The sequence below is a fragment of the Parasteatoda tepidariorum genome, chromosome 6 (assembly GCF_982258835.1).
Source record: "Parasteatoda tepidariorum strain Cologne lab strain chromosome 6, Ptep-v5.0, whole genome shotgun sequence".
NCBI classification, from domain to species: Eukaryota; Metazoa; Arthropoda; class Arachnida; order Araneae; family Theridiidae; genus Parasteatoda; species Parasteatoda tepidariorum.
In genome coordinates, this window is record NC_141760.1 from 21,532,908 (window position 1) to 21,556,617 (window position 23,710).

General features: G+C 31.4%; 1 protein-coding gene across 1 annotated transcript; it reads left to right on the plus strand.

Moving 5' to 3' along the window:
• Positions 1–710: 710 nt before the first annotated feature.
• On the plus strand, positions 711–23,335 carry LOC107436838 (cytochrome P450 4C1). Its single transcript, XM_087165517.1, has 11 exons — positions 711–1,079; positions 2,931–3,037; positions 4,093–4,178; positions 4,326–4,516; positions 5,567–5,636; positions 5,754–5,880; positions 7,950–8,135; positions 13,323–13,496; positions 15,502–15,568; positions 17,107–17,286; positions 22,923–23,335. The coding sequence occupies exons 1-11, from the start codon at positions 884–886 to the stop codon at positions 23,087–23,089; spliced, it is 1,551 nt and encodes a 516-aa protein (XP_087021643.1). The 5' UTR covers positions 711–883; the 3' UTR covers positions 23,090–23,335.
• Positions 23,336–23,710: the final 375 nt, after the last annotated feature.

Here is a 23,710-nt window from a genome sequence, read left to right on the forward strand (position 1 = left end):
AGACTAACCGTGGAGGCTTCCGTGGTCTTCCTCTCCATGTAACGCAAATTCCATAAGACATTCAAATTGTCTCTTTATTTCACCAATATGTATATTTATATAATATATGTATAGATATAATATATGTTGTTAGTTATTTTTTTTCTTTTTTCCCCTTTTTTCATATGTCTGTAATTTCCCTTTGTTTTATCTTCATTTTGAATTACATAGTCCTACAATGCATATTCATTATCAATATATCGCTCATTTCGTGAAACAATGACGTAACTGATAATTAGAGTAATTATCAGTTACGTCATTGTTTCACCATCTGAGCGATACATATATTACAATATATATACAGCAGAATGTTTTTAACTTTTAAACAAGATTTTATTCTCAGCTAGCAGGCAATAATTCTAAGTTTTTTTTTAATAAAAACTTGACAATAATTTAAAAAGGAATTTTACTTTAAAAGAAAAAATTTTACTAAAGAGAAAAAGAAGAATTTTACTAAATTAAAATACTAAAGAAATTGATTAGTATATTTTCCTTACACTTGTTTTACATTGCTTCATAACCATAAGCTAGATTTTTACGGGAAAAAAAGTAAGGATAAACTTCACAAAATATGTATGACTCCTTAAAATAGGCTTATTTCATTTAAGATCTTTTTTGCTGGGTGGAAAGAAAAAAGAAGAAAAGAAAGAAAAAAAAACGATAACGCTGACATTGAGACTTTGTCATAGCAATTGATATCTCCGGTAGTTACATTTTTAGATAATGGATTTTTTTGGCTTCCAGCCAAACAGCTTTACTTAAGTGAAATCATGTAAGCCGTTTTTTGTGATACTAACTTTAATAACATTCAAAATATAAGATGTGTTAGATTTCAGTAGCAAAAATGAATTACGCGCTAATTCTTTTATCAATTGTTGTAGCATTATTTGTTTACATTGTCCAAGCGTATTTAAAAATCAAGAAGAGCCGAGCTTTGTATAGCCAATTTCCCGGAAATCATGGACCCATATTTTTGGGAAATATTAGTTGGATATTAAAGCTTTATTACGCCAACAAAAGTGAACATGAACCTGGTGTATGTAAGTAAATGTTTTGTAAAAATATCAAATTTCGCTTCAACACATCAATATATTAAATTTCAAAAAGGTATCAAAGAGAGATAGACAAATATTTCATGCTTGCCTATATCAGAAATCATAATTAATTTTGATATTATTGTTAGTTTTTCGGTGCATTCAATTTTACATTTTTGTATTGTGAGAATGCTCCAGCAAACTTTTTAACTACAGTTCAAACGCTGTTACTGCAATTCAGTTCGTAAATGTTGACTAAATAGTGCAGGCTTCCTGTGCATAATATTAAGTATAAATTGTTTTGATATAGTTAGTTTCCTTGATCCTACAATTTTACATTTTGTCTTATGAGAATGGTTCATCAAAATTTTTAACTACATGCAGTTAAGGTAGTTTAGCTACATGCAGTTTAACCTGCTATATTTAAAATTTACTACAATTTCCTATGACTTATTACAAAATTTCAAATTTATTTTGATTTCATGTTGAGTTTCCATTATTTAAGTTAATGGAGACACGCTTTAAACACATATCAATACGAAAGTATCAATACGAAAAACACGTGGTTTCATGTATCGTTGAAAATACCAATTCGGTGACGTCATCATACGAAGCGAAATTATTCGCGTTGATTTTACTTTTCATAGCCTAACAAAGGGAACCGAAAATAAATAATTCATATAAACGTGCGATAAAACTAATTTCTGATCGATTAGAGCTGCAAGCTAGCAAATCACTCTTATTATAAAATATTTTTTAAATCGTATGGAAAACTCTTTCTTTAGAATGCATCGTGCGAATCTGTGATCGGAGGGAGATTTAAGTAAAGAGTTAGGTCCCTATTGGGTATAATATAGCCTACGTCACAGGTTGTGTTGTTCCTACTAAATTTAACCCATGAACGGCATTTTCTGCGAGCCTAACTTCAAGCCACAAATAAACAAACGAAGTGTTCGATCGCTTAAATAGCTGCTCGCCAGATTTTATTGCATTATAAAGAAAAGTAATTAAAACTAAATACAACTAAATAAACAACAACAACTAAAACAAATAACAACAACTACTAATAACAATAACTAAATAAGCAACAACTAAATTCCATTCGTTTAGCATTGCGTCATATGTTGTTCCTACTAAATCGAAGTAGTTGTATTTTTTTCATATTATACCCAATTGATATAGATTTATTAGTGGTCGAATAATGTCATTATCAAAATGTTATTAATATAATGTTAAAACAGTCATTTTTTTAACCATTTTCATTTCTCATGAGCATTTCGATCGATTTTATTCAAACTGGTTTTTGCTTTTAAAATTGACATAGTTTCTACTACGAAATTAAATATCGTAAGAGGTAAACAATTATTAGATATTAATTTTTGAATGGAATTATCTTTGGTAAAATTATAGTATTACAATTGCGGGCGAAATTCGCTTGAAAAAAATCACGAAATGTGGCTAAATATCTTGAAACTAATATCAAGGGCACTAAATATTCGACCGTTTTTCTGACAAATTTGTCTCAATGTATCTAAATTGTGACTTCCTCCTCACTCTATTTTGCTGGGTCAAGATTTCAAATCGGCATATAAATGATGAAAGAAGAGGTGTGTTTATTCAGAGAAACTACGTTTTTAAATCGCCATAGATAATAATTAACACTAATTACTAGGTAATTTAAGTTACCTCTTTGAACCATCAAGATTTGCATTTAGTAAGTAAATATCTAAATTCAGTAAGGAAAAATCTCTAAAGAGCATAAGTTATTCATGGTGATTTTCTTTTTTGACTCATTCTACAATACATTGTAAAATAATCATTATAGCTTTATCGATTATTTTTTGTTTTGTTATATAGTTATTGTGAATCGAATGCTAGGAGTAAGTCAAATTTACAACGACGTTTATTCATTCTCTATTGGACCTACTCCTCTTATAAGTATCCATTCACCAGAGCTACTAGAGGTAAGTCTGTTTAATTCATTTGCTTATTTTAACTGAATTATGTGATTTGGACTATTAACACATTGGTTTGAAATGATTCATTGGGAATGCTTATTATCTCAATTCCAATTGGTAGAGAGATTATTAATCAATTTAATAAACAAACAATCTTTTATATAACAAACTATATACAACGAACTTTTGGGAATGGATAGCCCTGGTTTGTAGGATGTTGGATTCGTATTCGTTAAAACGGGAGTAAGAATTCCGCTTGCCGAAGAGACCCTGTGTATTAAATGGTGACTGGTGCATGTTAAATCTGTCGGGGTCACAAAGTCTTCATAGTTCCCATAACAAATCAATTTCTCTGGGGGCACTGAATTAGAGATTGATCATTCTCTGGTTCATCAAAATGTATCACACAGCGGAATTCTCTAAAAAAGTGTAAGCGCTACAGCTGTAAATTATATGTATAACTTTTTTTTACTTTACAAACCATCGTCAATTTAAAGGACAATTTGTGTTTTTATCTAAGTAAATTTCATTTTGATTGTGAACGAAGCACTCAAACAAGGATTATAATAAAAAGAAACTAAATAAATTTTTTAAAAAAATGCGAAAGTGGTCTTAAAATCCGAGCAAGATTTTAAACACTTTAAAAATAAAGTAGATATAAATAAAAATAGAGATGTTGCAATTTAACGATGTTAATTTTATATAATGCTTAAAAGTACTTTGTAATGTTTGCATTGATACAAACATAATAAGCTTTTCTTCTTATCTTGCATGAATATTTACAATAACAAAAACCACCCAAATTTATTCCTATTGCTGAAAGCTGCGTTATCTAATTTCGTTCATTTTTGTATATTTATTCCTTTAAGGACGATAAACGGTATCTTTTTTTTCTTTAAGTAAAAATAGCATCAATGATTTTTTTTAATTTTTTACTTTAAGTAAAAGTAGCATTAATGAATTTTTTTTTTTACTCTAAGTCAAAATGGCATTAATGATTTTTTTTTTAACTTTAAGTAAAAGTAGCATTAATGATTTTTTTTTTATTTTATCAATTGCAGACTGTCCTTAGTAGTAATGTATCCTTGGAAAAATCCTATGAGTACGTTTTCTTGCAAAAATGGTTAGGTCTTGGACTATTAACAAGGTAAGCAGCTTCACTTCCTGCTGTGCTTATTGCTGGGGAATTTCACACAGCTGTAAAATTTTCAAAAGACTAGTTTTATGATTTGGGTTTAATAAAATTCACAATATTGTGTTTATTTATTCATTAACAATGTCAATTCTGTTTTAGTACTGGACAAAAATGGCGTTCGAGACGAAAGATTCTTACTCCTTCTTTCCATTTCCGCGTCTTAGATGACTTTTTACCCGCCTTCAACGACCAATCTATGATTTTAGTAAAGAAATTACATTCATTAATTGATGAAAAATTCGTTGATATTGCTCCCTTAATAATAAACTGCACTCTGGATATTGTTTGTGGTAAGTGTAAAAAAATTTTTTGTTTTTAGAAAATTTAAGCAACAGCCTAATTCTGGTGAATATTATAATCTTGACTAGACCATATAACTTCATTAAAAGCAAAGATTTTGTTTCAAAATAATAAATAGCTCGTTCACCAAGAGTTGGCACTTGGCTCTACTTCCTCGTATGCAGAGTTCATTTTAGAGCGGAGTAGGAGGAGAAACAATACCGCTCTTGAAATTGAGACAACCCTTAATGCGCACCAAATACAAACAGTGAATTTTTTTTTTCTGTCACTTACTTCGCTTCTGCTATTATACCTTTCGTTTCTCTAGCTAATTAAATATATTTTAAATTTAAGAGCTGCGAGTTTCCCAGAAAAATGTCTCAAAAAGGACAAACTATTCACTCAAAAGTGAAAAAATGATAAAAAATGGCGTGAAATATCATCAAATTTAGGAAATATTTAATGTTAGAAAAATGCACCCAAAGTTTGTGAATTAAATATTTTTGTCATACGATCACCAAATAGCAACCTTGTTCAGGATTGTTCACATCTTTCTCCCAAAAATAGCGAAATAGTATCGTCTCATACCACGTGATGAAGGCGGAGCCAAGTGCCAACTCCTGGAGAACGAACTATAACTATACTTCTGAAAAACAGCAAATACTACAAAATCCTCTAATTTTTAGGTTGTATTGTAATATTCAAATTTAAAGAATGATTTGTAATGTTCTTTATTTTTAACTTTTTAAGAATTTTTGCGTATATTTTTTTTAAATGCTTTTTTTTTTCTTCATTTTTGTCTTTCTAAGAGTTTTTCTTATATTTCTTCATTCTTGTCATTTTAAGAGTTTTCCGTATATCTTTTCAATGGTTTTTCGTTCTTGTCTTTTTAAGAGTTTTTAGTATATCTTTTCTATGTTTTTTCATTCTTGCCTTTTTAAAAGTTTTTCGTTTGTCTATTCAATGTTTTTTCATTCTTGTCTTTTTGATGTTTTTTTTCTTCATAACTTCATTATAATGGTGTTTTTAAAACGTTTCTTGTTCTGCATCTTTGATTCTAGAAACGATGATGGGATACCGTATCGGAGCGCAACAAGGAGAAAATACCGATTACGTGAATGCTATTCACAAGTAATATACGCATTTCAGTTTATACTTTGTATCAAGATATCTATGCTAATATTTTATGTACAATATATTTACGTATGTATTCATGTTTATTTATCTTATTAATATTTTTTTTCACAGCTTAGCTGATTTTTTCAACAAACGAACTATAACCCCTTGGTTATGGTCAGATTGTACGTTTAATTTCAGCAGTACAGGAAGAGGATTCAACAAAGATCTTGATATATTGCATAGTTTTACGAAGAAGGTAATTTATGATATATGCTTCGAAAATTAAATTTACAATTTTTACAACGCATCATTCCATTTTCTAAGCAATTTAATGTAACACATTGTAGTTTTGATAAAAGCAACTGCAAAAAAAAATCGATTTCTTCCATTCCATTTTTGAATTCGATGCTTGGCCTCTTTTCTACTTATTTTCATACCTGCTTTTCTAATGATCGCACTAATCAATCACTTTCGTGATTAAATACGATGATAAGTTGTGTAATAACGAAATTATTTTATTACGAAGAGTCTTATTCGAGCGACAATATTTGCCTCTGCAAAATCGAAATAAAATAATTCTTGTCTTCGGTTGTGATTAACAAATCGAACGTTAAATTGATACGTAATAATCGAGCAGTCATTTAATGGCGACCTCTGATAAAACTATCACAAATGGAAGCTCCGGAGTGTTTTTAACTACTTTAAGTAATTCCCCTAAACAAGGTAAATTTGGAGCAGGCGCTATAGCCTCTAACTTCATCTGCGAGCTACGCGCAATTTTGGAGGCCCTTAATATGTATAAAGTCCTTCCCACCTCTGAGCAAGCAAAGGGCCTTGTTATCTTCTGCGACTCTAAGGCTGCCCTCCAAGCAATTTTAAAAGGGGACTCTTCTATCACCCAAGAAATCATTTCAAATCTTCATGATCTTCAGGACTTAAACAGAACCTGTACTCTTCAGTGGATACCAGCACACGTTGACATTGCAGGCAATGAAAGTGCAGATAAATTAGCCAAGGATGCCAGAAACCTTAACTTTAATGACTGTAACGTCTCCATCCAAGATGCAAATGCAATTGCTAAATCTAAACTAAGAGAAAAATCAATTCCAACGAAACACATGATTTGTAATATAAATGCAGATAGATCCACATCAAAAACTATAGCTAGGCTGAGAACCAATCACCACAGAGACATGAAGATCGATAGAGAGGGCAGGAAAGTATATAGGAATTGTGGAAACTGCCCAGATACTTAGCTGACACCATGCCACATCTTGGAGTGTCCAGCAATGAGTGCTAATCTGAGAGAAATGGGAGTCTTGCCATCATTGATAGACCTTTATGACGATAACATCAAGCAAATCGCAGAAGCAGTAATCAAGACGCATGGAAACATTTGATTCGGCTATGTCATAGACACGACAAAAAAAAATTTTTTTTAATGGTGAACGTTTACCAAAATTTTACTTAAGTATTAAAATAGAATAAAATCTGCAATCACCCTTAGAAAAATAGGAATTATTGAGTTTGGTAGGTGTAAAATAACACACCCGCGGTAGATTATGAAGTTATGTTTTGTACCAAAAGCTGAACCATATCACTTGAACGAATAAATAAATAAATTATAGTTTCCCGACTCATATTGGCTATTCACATTCTCAACCCAATAGAAACATATTGGTTGCTATCTGTAACTGAAACTGATTGATCATTGGTGGATTTCCAGTCGGCAGGTCAGTGAAGTGACATCAGCTTATTGTTGTAGTTGTAGTTAATTTACATCGCACTAGAGCTGCACAATGGGCTATTGGCGACGGTCTGGGAAACATCCCTGAGGATGATCCGAAGACAAGCCATCACAATTTTGATCCTCTGCAGAGGGGATGGCACCCCTGCTTCGGTAACCCAACGACCTGCACGCGAAGTCGAGCACTTTACCGTAGAACAGTTTAACGAGGACCAATACCACATCAGCTTAGACATCTCGAATCTGGAAGAACTATAAAAATATGAGGGAAAATAAACGCCTACACAAATCTTTTTCTACTCTATATTACTTGCTAAAATTTTAGATATTTTGTAACTTCATTGGGGGTAGTAACCCTTTTATCTCACCCTTTGTTTTCGACAGCTATTAAATAATTAAAATTTTTTGATTTATTCATTTTATTTGCATAATATTATGATATTCCGTAGACGGACCACAGTAAGCGAATTGGTGCGCTTTAAAATTCTTGCATCAAACTCATAGTTTTACCCTTATGTAAAGATAATAATAGTAAAAAAAAATTTTTTGATACCCTTTCAATTGATTTTTTTTTATAGGTTATAAAGGAGAAAAAGAAAGCGATGCTTTCTCAACCAATTGTGGATGATTCGGCTAAAAAAGATGACGAATTTCAAATAAAAAAGAGAAAATCTTTCATGGATTTGCTTTTAGATTTGCATCTTCAAGGTGAACAGATAACAGAAGAAGGAATTCAAGAAGAAGTCGATACGTTCATGTTCGAGGTGATTTAATTATGATTTTATATAAAAGTGTTGTGATAACAAAAAATTAAAAAAAAAGACTGGAAATTAGAACTTTCTTAAAATCTTTAGCTACTGAAAAGATTTCTAAAGGGAAAAAAAAAGAATTTTTTTGTTAATTAATTGCTATTTATAAGTGCATGTAGTCCTTTGGTATACACTGAAAGCTTAAAACCAAAAGTTGTAGTCATTGACTTATAGATTGAGAATAATGTGTAGGTTTAACACAAATAAACATAATGAACTATTCTCCATAAATTTTCAAAACCGTGTAAATCAATTAAATATAATTAAACATGATATTTTTTGTCAGGAGAGTAGTCTCTCTCGAATTGATAATTTGTTGAATGGTTTCATCTTACAAATTTTTCTGAACATAAGAGCTTTATTTCTGTGTATTTAAAAAAAAATTTACAAACATTTTTGCGTTGCGAACTTTTAAATTATTTTGGCAAAGCCTGTAGCATATTCAAAATTGGATACCTGCAAGCGTGGCATTCTTTAAAGCCACGATTCAGAAACCAATCAAGTTCGACACACACAAGCGACATCGCTCCTATGCATCCAATTAAATCTTATCGAAAATTGATTCAGTGTGATAGTATACTAGTTTACCAAGCCTAATTGCTTTAACGTTAAACCATCCAGCACAACCACTTTGTTAGGCTCAACCATGTGATTTAAATCTGGTTGGGTCTGATCATGTATTCTTCTTCTCGAGTTGCAAATACCCAATTATAAATTAAGTTGTCAGATCAATCTATAACAAAACCTAATATGGAGATATCCAAGTCAGAGGCTGAACTAGATCAAAGTTCAACTATCATTCAATCAATTTTCATTTGCACTATTCCTATTGGACAATTTGTATTCCTAAGCCAATAAAGACGTATTCTTATTGGTTCTATGCGTAATTGACTGATTATTCATGGCTTTCCTGTGGACAGGTAAGTGAAGCGACATCAACTTAGACATATCTATATACTATTTTTAAATATACTAGAAGATGGTTAGCAAATGTATGTAAATGGTAGTTGAAATTTGTAAGATCATTCAGAAACGTATAGAACATTTTTTTAAGAATACAGGTGAGGAAAAATATGTTAATCTTTATTGAATAAGTTGTTTGATCATATCATACGAATAATACTAAAGGATCTTCTCCTGTAATGTCATTACAATGCATTTTTCAAATCTTTTCAACCTACTCGCAATAGAACCTTCTGGCAAAGCTTTCAGGAAAGAGTTAGTTCATGCTGTGTAATTCAATAGGGATATTTTCTACAAAACATCATTTAGTGTCTCTATCATATTTTTGTTTACTGCAGCTTATTTTTTTAAAATTTTCTTTCAATTTTGTTGAATGAAAAATTCTACTATAAACAGAAAAGATAAAAATCTATATCAATAATTGATTGAAATGCATTTGTGTAGTAAATATATCTCTATTTGTTCTCCTATTTGAAGATAATAGTCATACATATAAATATATATTACGTCAACTTAAAAATAAATTTAAGAGTAAGAAAATTGAGGTGAAATATTTACATCAAATACTAATTTACTTTTAACGCTTAAAAAAATGCACATACTTTTCATAAAATTTACAAGAAATCCTTTAAAAAAAACATACAAACATTTTATGGAATTAAAATGAAGCAAATAATCGAACAATAAATGAGAATTACATAAATTCAGTTGGGTATCTGCAACTCGAGATGAAGACGCTGAAATCAGATGGTTGTGTATAAACAAGACAGTGTGCAAGCGACGTCACGCATGGATGTCGGACCATGGTATAGTATAAACAAGTGCCATGATTCAGCAGCTAATCATGTTTAACGAAAACGCGTGGCGTCACTTCTAGGTATCCAATTAAAAGCCATAAGAGAAAACGACAAATTGATGTCCAGTTGATAGTTTAACATATTTCCGCAGTGAGGCGCTGTTCACATTCGGTTGAAGTTGAAAAGTTTAGCCATTTTGCCACGGTTTTAAAAAAAATCAACTTTTTACATTTTTTAGCATTAGAGTGGAAACTATATACTGCTCAGTGAATTATATTATCTATCCTAAGATTAAATATAACGTTTTTACTTATTTCTTTAATTTTAATAAGAAGAGAGCTTGCGAAAATCTGGAATCAGTAAACGTGTAATTGCATGAAAAAACTGCCCTAAAACCGTCCCGCAGTTAACTAATCGTTAAGACACGGTTCCTAGCAGAGTCAAGCATCACTGGCTGTGGTCAGTATGCGGGTGGGTGACCACTTGGATCAGTCTGCGTAGGGACCGAGGGTGTGAGGTATTGGTCCTTTTTAAACTGTTCTGCTGTAAAATGCTCGACTAAGCGTGCAGGTCGTTGGGCTACCGAAGCGGGGGTGCCCCTCTCAGAGGATCAAAATTGCGATGGCATGTCATCGGATCATCCTCAGGGATGTTTCACAGACCGTCACCAATAGCCCATTGTGCAGCTCTAGTGTGACGTAAATGAACAACAACAATTACCCCAAGACCAAATATAACTTTTTTTTCCTATACAAGGGGGAGGGATGTCTGGTAATGTTTGTTAAGTAAGTATGTTCATTCCATCCTAAATCCTCGGACGATTCAGTTTCGGAGATTTGCATAGGATAGTGGAGGATAGGAGATGGCCCATCGACAGGATCATCTTAAGGCCTTTATAATAAGAAAGTTTATGGGAAAAATATGTCCCTCTTCGATCATGACATGAGGATTATTTGACCCACGGTCAGAAGGGAGGACCCTTTTCATATTCGACCAAAGAAACCAATTTGGACTCTACTGATCAATATGAAATTTTATTAGAACCATAGTTTAGTTACCGAGTTTTTGAAGACCAGAGGATGAGAGGGTGATTTATGTAGGTAAAAGAGTGGGGAGGAGTTTTAAAAAGCAACAAACTTTCTCGTCGGTCGTTGGCGATAGGGATAAACCTCCTGTGTAGACTACCTCCCTGGCAAACTCATTTGTAGTCATTATTGAATTTGCAAATCTCTTTGGGTACCGTGCTATGTTTCTCCATCTATCGACTCCCAAGTCCGTTAACTACGTCTCTACTCTATCTAACCATCTTGTTCTAGGTCTTCCTCTTCTTCTTTTTCCTTCTGACGTTTGGAAGGTTATTTTTTTAAACAGGATTTTTATCGCTATATCAAAATGCATACCCTAGCCACTTTATTTAAGTAATCTTGATGATTTTTACCGTGTTAGGTTCTTTGTATTTCGATTGTAATTCATGGATGTACGAATTCTTCAGGTTATTTTCCTCTTACTGTACCAAAAATCTTTATTTCACAGCAATACAATCATCGATTGAAATAAAGTCACCATTTTTTAAAATTTTAAAATTATTATTAGACATGTCCTTTTTAAGACTCAACACAGGGGCAAAAGAGCGTTTTATTTCTTATTTGTTTGAAAACATAACTTAATAAGTACCAGGTCTTCATACAAACTTATAAAACTGACCTCCCTTTTCACCCTAAGAAACAAAGGGGCAAATGAATGTTACCATCAATAACTAATATAACTTTCTAGAAATCTGGACGATTTTGATGGCATTCGTGAATTGATGATGAAGAGATCTTCAATCGTTTCAACCTAGAGAATTTTATGATCGCACGAGTTTAAAATGCTCCATCCAATTTCTAACAGATGAAATTTATGAATTAAGCTTTTTAAGTTTCAAGTATTAAAGTTTGTTTATAAATATTTTTTATTGAAAATTCATTTCTCGACAGTTTTGAGGGTTTTCGGACTCTATCACATCATGCTTTAAACATCATGTATCTTATATATCATTAAAGTTAAAATGTGATTTTATTATTATTGTATCACAAATTTTATTGAATGTTGTTAACTAATTTTAGTGCGATTTTTTTATTATTTAATTTATTCAAATATCCCTTAAAGTAAGAGTTTAATAGCTTTGATATCCGAGCTTACGCATGCATTTATCTTGCAGCTTGAAATTGTGCCTTGAAATTCGTAATTAAACAAATCGCATCAAGTCAGATTCACCACTTTCTGATATAATTAAAGATTTTTCTGATATAATTAAAGAGAGAAGCATTTCCGGGTTTAAAAACAAGTTATGATATAAAACAATACGTTTTATTTTGGTATGTAACATTATGGTATATAGCAGTTAATGGTATGCAGCGTCATGGTTCAGATGCATAAGTATATTTCACCAGGTCTTTTAAAAAGCCGTTCGCAATGGAAAAAGTTGGCTCGTACACAATCGATGATCAGAAAAATAAATTTTGAATCGCTCCAAATTTTGTAAATGTTATTACACAATGTTACTACTTTATACTGACATTTTTATTCGTTCCAAAAATCGGCTCTAAATAACAAGTTGCTTGATAGCAAATTCCCTAGAATAAGTTTTTTACAATGAGCGCAAAGAAAATTCCTAAATTACTTGCATTATTCCAAATTCCTAGCATTTTTTTTCGATCATATTTTATTTACTTAGTACTAGGTCTAAATTCCTTGAATATCTTCACAGCTTTGTTAACTTAATTGAATTACAAAGAAATAAACACCTTTGCATTTCAGAAATGTATGTAAATGCAGTTTTTTATCTGCAATTATCAGATAAAAAGAATACTATAATCTGTGTTACTTGACTAAAAACTTGCACTTTAAAAAGATACAAATTGGAAACAACAGTCGACATGTGTCAAGCTCCCCTCCTCCCCCCGAAAAAATAAATAAATCAGGCACACGTTTTCAAGACTTGTCAGACGTGAATGAGAAGAAAAAAAAGTGATTTTAAATATAAAACGTAAAGTTGCCAACGAAAAATGTAAAACAAGATAAAATAAAACAAGACATATTGTTTTATTTACATGAATGTTCTTCTTTCTTTGTTGACGACATTCCAGTTTTCGTTGGTAACTTCACGTTTTACATTTCAAATTACTTTTTTTTTCTCATTCTCGCCTGGCAAGTCTTGAAAATGGGCTCCTGTTTTCGGGTGATTGAAACATGTCAACCATTATTTCCAATTTGTATATTTTCGATGCGAATGAAGTTTTTAATCAAGCAAGATCTTACAGCCTACAGTTTCTTAGGATTATTTATTTAAATTGAAGTTGTGATTAAATAAATGAATAAATGAAAACATAATTTTTTTCAGGGTCATGATACCACAGCCATGGGAATCATTTTCTCACTGTACTGCATTGGCCTTTACCCAGAAATTCAGAAAAAGATTTATGAAGAGCTTGACTCTATTTTTGGTGAAAGCTCTGAAAGAAGTATAACAATGGATGATGTTAGGAATATGAAATATTTGGAATGTGTTCTAAAGGTCAGTATGCTTTTCGCATATAACTCCATGTCAAAAAAGCAGACATAAACTCACTTTTTTCTTTAAATTGCAACTTTACGCTGCTTGATCATTACCATTGTAAAGAGCGCAAAACACAGTAGGTTTGAAGAATTTTTTTTTTCGCATTGAAGTTGTGGTATACAATATTTATGTTATGTAATATTAAACATAAATTATTCTGTTATGATATTTTCAATCAGAATTCCTTTTTTTCCAAAGCGTGTGTCTCACTAGTCAGTTTAACAAAAAAGAAATGATTTAATTTACTCTTTAAATAGTTCAAGTCAATGTGTGGCTGCCAAAAAAGTCCATAGTTTTTTTGTGGAGCTTAAGATAATAACGTAAAATCACATTTAAATTCAAATTCAATGAATCGCACTCAATTCAAAATTCAAATACAATGGAACAAGCATTTTTTTCACTTGCAAAATGTACAAATTTAAAATGTTTTTAATTTTGGAGCTTGTTATAATGAAGCGGCTTTAAGAAAAACTTAATGTTTTCCTCATGTATTTTCTCAAACTTCTATCTCTCTCTATCTTTTTATTTTTATTTATATTTTTAATTTTTTTTTAAATGCTGAGAAACAATACAGTGACGTTTTTTAATCTTTTTCAATTTCAATAATGTTGTAAGGGTTAACCAAACGAAACGTTCATGCTTAATTGTGATAGCACCGTCACTCTTTAGGATTACAAATTAAAGTAAGCAAAGAGATGCCGATTAGCCAGTTCCCACAAGAGCATTTGAAATTAATGTTAACTTGTAACCATTTTCCAAGAAACAATAAGAAAACAAAATACCGGGCTAGCTCTGAAATTATTTATTTATTTAGTTACTAGCAGAGCACAGAAAACAGTTACAAATTACTAAAAAAACATATTAACAAAACGAAACTCACATAACACTAAACGGAGAGATTAATTTGGAGATGTTCTCCAATCGGTTGCCGCAGTTCAACTCAAAAGTTTCGCCACAAGATGGCGTGGTGGTAATTCAGTTTTAAAGTAGTATAGTTTTGTTACAAACTTTTGTAAATATGGAGGCTTCTGGAACAGAACAACGTGATATAGTACTACTTACAGTGACAGAAGACTAGTATAATGCGAACATTTATCACCGACTGTTTTATTGTTTATTGCAAAATTGGGTACCTGCAAGTGACGTCAGGCCTGGGTGTTGAACGTAATTGGTACTTGAAACGTGACATAAGAAAAGTGGCTGATTCAACAACCAGTCATGTTCAACCACCACTCGTGACGTCGCCTCCCGGTACCCGACTAAAACTGATTCGAAAGTTGACTAACACGTTGAATGCCATGAGGATCACCGGTGACTGAGTTTGTTCGGAGCTCCACGGGGTCACCGGTGAGTCCCTCCAAGTCTAATAACTATAATGTTAACACGCTTTCTTGTTTATACACAACCATCTGATATCAGCGGTCTTCGTCCTCTCTACTTACAGGCATCCACTAGTCTACAATAAAATAGTTGTGAACTAATGGTGTAAGAGTTTTCACGAAGAGCGTACATAAATACGAGATCAGCCAAGACCCAAGCAAACAAACAACATAATCATCCATAAATCCATTGCGGCTGTTGTTGAAATATAATTAAAAGAAATTGAAAAGATACAACTCATGATGTGTAGTATATCATCTGACCTGAGTCAATGTAGAGTGTTATAACCTTCTGCCTCTAAAGATCGTTGTTCTATTCTGGACTCATCCTTCTCAAATCGGCTTTACATCCACATTAAATGCTTTTATGTGAACTATTATTAATCAGTTAAGTGTACGGGGCATATGTATCTTACTTTTCTTTATAACTCTGAAGGGTATAGTGCTGCCTTCACAGCTGTGTTTCTATAGTTGTGTCCACTTTTCATTTGGGTAGTCCTTATAGTTACATAAATTAACATTAAGAAATGTGCATATGTCTTTGTTTTTTCTGATTTTGTTATACTTTTCCCAAATTATTTCAGGAAAGCCAAAGATTGTTCCCGTCAGTCCCTGTAATTGGTAGAAAGCTTAATGAAGATATTTTTTACAGTAAGAATTCCATATATTATCTTAGTAATATACAGTATGACTCAACAGTGTTTAAATATATTTCCAGTTTCAAAGAGCACCTAATATGAGCACGTTAGATAACAAAATAAAATAAAACATTTGAAAACTACTTTTTCAAGTAGACTAAAAAGGAGATAATTTTTTTTTTTCTGTTTAGACCTGAAACAAAAATCGTAAAGACAATAACTTTTGTAATAAACTTCGATCCTCACTGAAACTCCTCCCACCGACATTATTTTCTCCTTTTTAGTAGTCTGAAAGACTACTTAAGAAAACGTAGTTTTTAAAAGTTTTATTGATGAATGAAATATGTAATTTTTAAAAATTTTATTTTATTATTTTCTTGTTTTTAGTTTTGTGTCTCCTATATTTATTTAAATCAGAAAGTAAACGAAATTTTGTTGGCGAAGAGATTTGGTTGAACTGTTTAGAAAATAATTATGACTTGAATTGTCTTCAGGCACAGAGCTCCAGTTGAAATCTAGGCACTCTAACTAATTGAAAAATGATAGAAATTTTGATTGACGAAAACTTTATTTGTCGATTAAAAATAGATAAAATTCTGTTTGCAACGGTCAGGAAACGAAAACTTGCATTGTCATCAAGCACAGAGATTTCAACTAATCGAAAAATTGAGAAAAATATTAACAAAACAGTATGGCTTTTGACAATAAATAGCAATGACTTTCGCTCGTAAAAGCTGCACTTTAATAAAGAGTGTTTCTTTCATTAAGGTAGAAAAAACACCTTTTGAGTGCTTTAATTCTGAAACTATGCTTCAATGTCGAACTATTAACACTTTCTTGTTTAGAAAAACTTACTAGGCTTTAAATCAAACAAATATCTTAACCATATTTTAAAAAAATATTATTAAACTTTTTTAAAAAAAAAATCGCCTTGGAAAAGTTTTTTCTCTCTCAGTTGCAATTTATCAATGAATAATTTTACAATAATTAGTGATAAATAAGTTTCAATTTTGGAATAATTTTATGAGTGCAAACCATAAAATATTGGTTTAAAACTTATCAAGTCTGGAAAATTTAGAATACAAACGCTTTTTCGTTTTCAAAAAAACTGAGGCTTTAGTTCATATTTGTTTCTTGTACCATTTTCCTAATCACTGCATAAAACGTTGACTGAAAATAGACTTAACTTATCTGCCTTGAATAATTTAATACAAATTCATTACGTTTGTAAAAGCAGCATATTACTAAAAAAATGCAGTTTTATTTGACAACAGGGGCTTCCAAGAACGAACTACAACATTCCAGCTGGGTGGAAAAAATTTAATTTCTAATGACAATAAATGCAGCTTTGTTATGAATTCTACTCGTAGCCGTAAGAAAATGATTAAAACTTATGTTGTCATCTAGCACAGTGCTTCAGTTTAAATTTAAGCTCTTTAAATTAAGCATGGAAGAATTTCTATTATTTTACTCAATCTAAGTAGAGAACTTTATGTGTGCTTTCTAACCATAACCAAATTAAAAATAATTGGTGTTTTACTATTTTTTTAGAAGGTCGAAAGATCCCTAAAGGTACTACAATGCACTGTAACATCCTAGCACTACACAGGAATCCTAAAATTTTCCCCAATCCTGAAGTATTTGATCCAGAAAGATTCTTGCCAGAAAATAGTTTGAAACGACACCCTTATGGATACGTACCATTTTCTGCAGGGCCTAGGAATTGTATTGGTTAGTATTATTGGTTACATAAATACTGATTCTTTGAAACACATATATACATTTTTTAAATCGGTCATTTCTACTTTTTCTGTCATTAACTGAAGCCCAATAGTTTCAAAAAAATATTTCTATGTAATAGCATTTGTGGAGGTTTTCATATTGAGATATTGCTTCTCTACGCCGCAATGGAGGTTTTGCAACGAACTCTCATACTGTTTTTGGGACAATGAATATCATTCCATTAAGGCAATTTTTAGCACTGAGATGGGTTGGTGTGGAGCAAATGCTCTGTACAGAACAATTCACGTATGATATTTGAGATCAGAACTGAAAATCTGCTGACTATTCCATTCTTTGAAAATCTCCGGTTTCAGAGTATTTCTCGTCCAACGTAGCCTTGTGTTTGCACGTGTTGTCATTCATAAAAACAAACTGGAACCTCAGAAATATCTTATTAAGGGCTCTAAGATCTCAGCCCTTTACCTCAGAGAAGGCAGGGTACTTTCTACTCTCCAGATCACAGGAAACTCCGCCTAAACTGGTACAGACAATAACCTTCGATACAGGTGTACTTGGTCTATATTTCCTTTACCGATAAACTTCAATTTAGTCTGAAAGGTTATTATCGACGTGTTCACGCGTAGAGAAAACCAAGGATCCGGTACCACCTTCCAACATAATGGAAGATTGCCCACTATAGAGATAGAGGTTAAGATGTTATGATCTAGACCGGCATGACATTGCACATGCCTGCAGGTCTTTTATGGACATTATTACTTCTCTGAAATATAGGGCTGAGATCTTAAGAGCTCCTATGTTTTTTTTTTAAAAAAAAACGTTAATCACTAATTCATCTTTCGGAAGAATGCACGCGACCACATAGGATAGAGCTGGTAACGGAATATCTTGAATCCAAAGATAATCAGAGAATGGAGTGACCACCATATCTCCCGACATGAATTTCATTAATTATGTGCCGTATTCTCCTGGCAGCAGAGCATTTTCAATACACTACTATCTGTCTAGGGGCTAAAAATTGCCTGAATGGAGCTTCATTTATGAAGTGGAATTTATTGTCCCAAGGCTTTATAAACAACCTGAGAAATTCGTTGTAAGCCCAGCATTGCAGTCAAAACCCATATTAAATCTTTCACTGCCATGTTACTACATCATTTTTTAATTATTTTGCAGCGGTTTCCATAATAATCTTGAGCTCACGCTGTAAATTTCTTATCATCGATTTTATCATGGCTTGATGTTAATCTACTCACATAAAATTTCACTTGATTTAGTTTCAATATTTCCTTGAATAGTCTTCAAAAATTTATTTGGTTATTATCAAATGTCCTCCTGTCTAGATACGTTGTCATCGAAATTTAAAAATATCAAAACTTTTCATTCCTCTCAATTGCTTTGTTTTATTTAAGTTTTGCGACTTGTTTGTATAGAATGAAAACTCATATGATCATTTATCTACTTAATGTTATGTTTTGTTGGATAAAATGAGCAACTTTTAATATTTCATTATTAAGCAGCAACAATAAGCTTATTTAATGGGCCACAAGTTGCCATACTGCTTTAATATTGCATAGAAAACATAATACACAGCATAAATACAGAGGGATTCGTAAAAACCGAAAATATGTTTGTAGAATCCTTATAACAAATGAAGACAAAAAACTATGCATATTGTGGTCCTAAATTAATATCTAAAGAAGGATGGAATCAAAATGCTTTCGAAATCTAGAGGACCACAGTCAACATAGGAGCATGTACGAAATATTAAAACCCGTTTGATTGCGCGACGAATTGAAAAACAAAGACGATTTTTAAAAACACCTTTTAAGTTCCAATCTTCAATCAAATAGGTTTTCATGTTCTGCACGCCCTCCTTCTCAATACTGTCCAGTCCGATTTCGATAATGCTAATTTTTTTTCGCTTTAGAATATTAACATGAGACCCCAAATATACATACCTTTTAAACTTCAGTTTAGATTAGGATTCTAAAAAATGCATTAATGCAGCTCTAATTATTGTTATACATATATTAGGGATCACAAAATTATACCTAATTCAAGGAGAAAATGTTTATTAAATGTAGCGAATCACAATTGATTTAAGCAGGATTAAATATATATATTTGTTTTCGCCAGTTGAAGGGGTTTCTAACAATTACTTTCTATCCTTTTTTTTTGTTTTGTTTCCTCGTGCAATCAACCAGGTTTTAATGTTCTTTATCCCTTTTTTGTAAATATGGATTTGGTGGATTTAGGTATAGTCTGTTTAAGCTAAGAACTCCTCCCGTCACAAATCTTGAGGCCGTCTGGTGCTACGGAAACAAGAATGGCTCATTTTAGGAAGGGTGGCTTCACCCTAGTACTAACACAATAGACCGAAGAAAAAGATTCCTTTTCTCCCGCCGAAACCACTCCAAAACAATGACCCCGCACCCCTACTTAAAATAGTCATACCTCGTTACCATAGTCACAGCCACAGGTCCAGACGAATGTCTGGAGGAGTTCTTATTTCAGACAAACAGTAGCGTCTTTTATTTGTCCTATACTCACTAACAATTTGCGAACCCTAAAGTGTATATTTTTGTAACAAGGATTCTAAAAACATGTATTACTACATTTAAATATAAATTTGCTATTAAATTGACAGCTGAATTTTTGTGTAACAAAACATTTTGCTTTCATAAGTTTATAGCAAATATGTATGCCCGAATGAAATTGTTGAAAAAAATTATTAATATTGAAATATCACCTGATAAAAACTTCATTCACTTCAAAAATATATAAGTACGAATTATATTTTGGAAGCGAATGATGTTTCTAATCAGGTAATATCCTACCTCTACGGTGTCTTGGGATTATTTATTTAAAACTAATATTAAAGCTTCTTATTCATCATGAAATAATTCTTGGTTTTTATTTATCTGATTTAAAATGTAAATTGACTGACGAACGAAAATTAGAGAATTTAATTGCGTAGAAACTGCACTTTTCGTTTCACCCGCCTCGGTAAATTCTACTTGTTCATAATATTCGTTCCATACCATTTTTTAATAACATCGATTTTAAAAGTAGTAGTTTTCTTCAATAAATATGATGGTTTGTCTTCTTAATTTAAGATGTATAGTGCGCAAAAAAAAGAAAAAAAAACTGGACCACACTGAATAACATTTGATATATTGATTGGATCTTCGCGTTTTAGGACTAATGAGTCGAGGCAGTGACCTCAACTATGTAAATTAATTAGGGCAAGTAACGAAATCAGACACAGAAACGTACTTTCTCCGAATAAACATACCTTTTTTTCTTTAACGGATTTGGCCCCAATATATAGGGGGTAGCCGCCATCTGGGAAATATTGTCCTCATTGTTTGGTCAGGAGAGCGATCTAAAGTTTGGAATACTTAATGATTTTATCTTTGTGCGTATTTCGCCATATCTCAAGAACTTTTTAAGCGAATTAAGAAGGTTTTGTACACAATTATAAAATTTGCTTATCCAAAAATAATTTCTTGTAGAAGAAATAAAAAAACTAGTAAACATTTATTATTTTATTTTAAAGTAGTCGATAAAAATTTTTGAACTGTGAGGTCATTTTAAACGTTTCTTACGTCATTTTAAAGCATGTAATTTTGCATGGCAAAACACAAAATTTGAACAAAATCGGTTGACTAGTTCCTGAGAAATCAAATTTTAAATATACGACTTTTTTAAAATTCGATTTTTCAGGAACTATTTAACCGATTTTGCACAAATTTTGTATTCGACAATGTAAAATTACATGCTACGAAATGACGTATATTGTATACTTTATAATTCAAGAAATTTTCGAATTCTTATTAAATAAAATAATTTAAAATATTGAATAATTCCTTAAAATTATTTTTCGGGCAAAATTATCTTTGGGTAAACGAATTTTATAATTGTGTGCAAAAATTTTTTCAATTCGCTAAAAAAGTTCTCGAGATGTGGCGAAATACGCAAAAAGTAAAATTATCATTAAGGGGTCCAAACTTTGGAACGCTCTCTTTCGAGCACATCTTCCAGATTGCGGCTACCCTCTATATTTCGGGGGCCAGAAATCTAATTCGGTTGAAAAAAGGTACGTTTATTCAAAAAAAGAACGTTTTTGTGTCCGAATTCATAATTTAAAATATCGTCTGCATTAATTAGCATATTTGAGGTCACCCTCTTGAACCCAGGGCTAAAGAGAATAGAAGGGCTAGTTCACTCCGCTCTTAGAGCTGAAGCTACGATTTCCCTCCTCATGACGTCACTGTGTCCACAGATCTCGGAGTCGGAGATCGCAAGCAAAGATATGATAACTTTGCATCTTTCTCTTTGTAAAAATAAGTTAGACTTTTTCTGGTTATCAGCTTTCAAACTTTACGTAATTAACACATTATTTCCGTTCATAAACATAGTTCAAAAAAACTTTCTTGGTTATTATTTTAAAAAAAAACCCATTTTAAACTTATAAAATTGTTTTACTAGTTGGCGAAAATGACACTATAAAAAAGTATTTTAAAAAGTTCAGTTTTAACTTTAATTATTACTAAAAATGAAAGCATATATCGACACTTTTTTTATCTACACTTTCTTTTATAACGATAAGTTGAGTTAAATTCAGAATCTCTGATTTTAAAATATGTCGTTAATAGCAATTTGTTCATACTTAATCATTAGGAAACATCAACCTTAAACGCTAGTTACTGAAACAAAATAATAATTTAGGTTCATAATGACATTAAAAATTTTACAATTGTTTATAGATATTTAAATTTACGATGATATAATTTATAGATATTTAAATTGAAGAGAATATAATTTTTAAAAAAAATCATAAATATTTAGAATAACTATATTGAAAAATATGTTATGAAATTAGGAGAATTTCAACTATATACTATATATTTTATTTATAATTTTTATTTACATTTTAATTTTCTTTGACTTTATCCATTTTTTAATTCTTTTCACTTGCCTTTCTTTTTGAAGTAACGAGGCGGTTTCTATTTAGATAATGAATTTTTATAAAAGTTCTTAACGACAGAATAAACGTATTGCTGTTTAATATTAACTGTGTCATTTCGGAATCCATTCTTTACATAGTTGTTCATTTACTTTAGGGAAGACGCGGAAAATTATATTTTTTCCTTTTGTCTTTGTATCAGAATTTTTGCAAGTTGCAATCGCGCAAACTGGCATTTCGATGATAGTTTTAAATTCTTGTAAATTCACTGCAAACACTGAGGAAAGTCATTATAGAAAATAACAAATGTCTTATAATATCTCGCAAAAAGAAATGATCTAATGTTAGTTAGAGCTAGTAAGGCCGAACGCTGCGTACTTGAAGTAAAAGTGCGAGCTTTGCGCCTAAGTGACGTCACTAGAGAAAATCGGAGGATTGGCGCGGCGAGAGTTACTTCAAAGGAGTGAACCAGCCCTTCTATTCTCTTTAGCCCTGTCTCGAACCATCAAAAAGCAGTTCTAAAATGTGCAGATCCCATCATTAGATCAAAAGTTATTCAGGGTTGTTCGTATTTTTTTCTTTTTTTTGCGCTCTTTATATAATTCTTTTTTTTTATTTGTACACTGATTTTTTTCTCTAAAAAAAAATCGTTTTCCAGGTCAAAAGTTTGCTTTTCTGGAAGAGAAAGTGGTGGTCAGCAATATTTTGAGAAACTTCCAAATCATATCTCTTGATCCACGAGATAGAGTGCACACGAAAATTGAATTTACATTAAGACCTTGCCAGCCGATGAGGCTAAAACTGTTGCGCCGAACGAAATTTTGAAGAGATGTATTATGAATAACAATGAAAATCATTGTTTAGTATTGTTCTTAGCTGTTGAATTACTGTCATTTTAAATTTATTCATGTTAGTTACTTTACAAATATTGTTCTTAGTTGTTGAATTGACTGTTATTTCAAATTTATTCATATTAATTATTGTATAATTATTGTTCTTAGCTATTGAATAATTATTTAACAAGTTTTTGTAGTTTATGATACATCGCCCCATAAAGATTGCGAGAATTTATGTTAGGGTTTTTAAAACTTTTCATATTATGCGTGCATTCATGAAGAAACATAGAATTACGAATCTTTAATGTTTGAGTTTTATTGTACGTGTTTTTGAAGCTTTCTGTCATATGACAACTTCTACGATAAACAAAGAAAAATTCTGTATAATTAACGTAATTTCATATTTATTTTCTTTTACTTTAAAAGATAAGTAGTTATCCGTATAAATATGTACTTTATTCAACATTGAAAAAAATGGCGAGAAACTAAACGAAATCGTTTCATAAAATGTACATTTGTCTTTATAAAACGAATTGCATCTTTAAAAAATTAAGTTTCAAGCAGTTTATAGTATTGAAACAAAACATATAACCAGACGATTTCATAATAT

What these genes read in the sequence shown, in the direction of transcription:
- LOC107436838 (XM_087165517.1), top strand. Translation starts at nt 884, where the DNA reads ATGAATTACGCGCTAATTCTTTTATCAATTGTTGTAGCATTATTTGTT. An exon ending in TGAACATGAACCTGGTGTAT is followed by an intron (nt 1,080 to 2,930) that starts GTAAGTAAATGT and finishes TTTGTTATATAG; the next exon opens with TTATTGTGAATCGAATGCTA. An exon ending in TAATGAAGATATTTTTTACA is followed by an intron (nt 15,569 to 17,106) that starts GTAAGAATTCCA and finishes CTATTTTTTTAG; the next exon opens with AAGGTCGAAAGATCCCTAAA.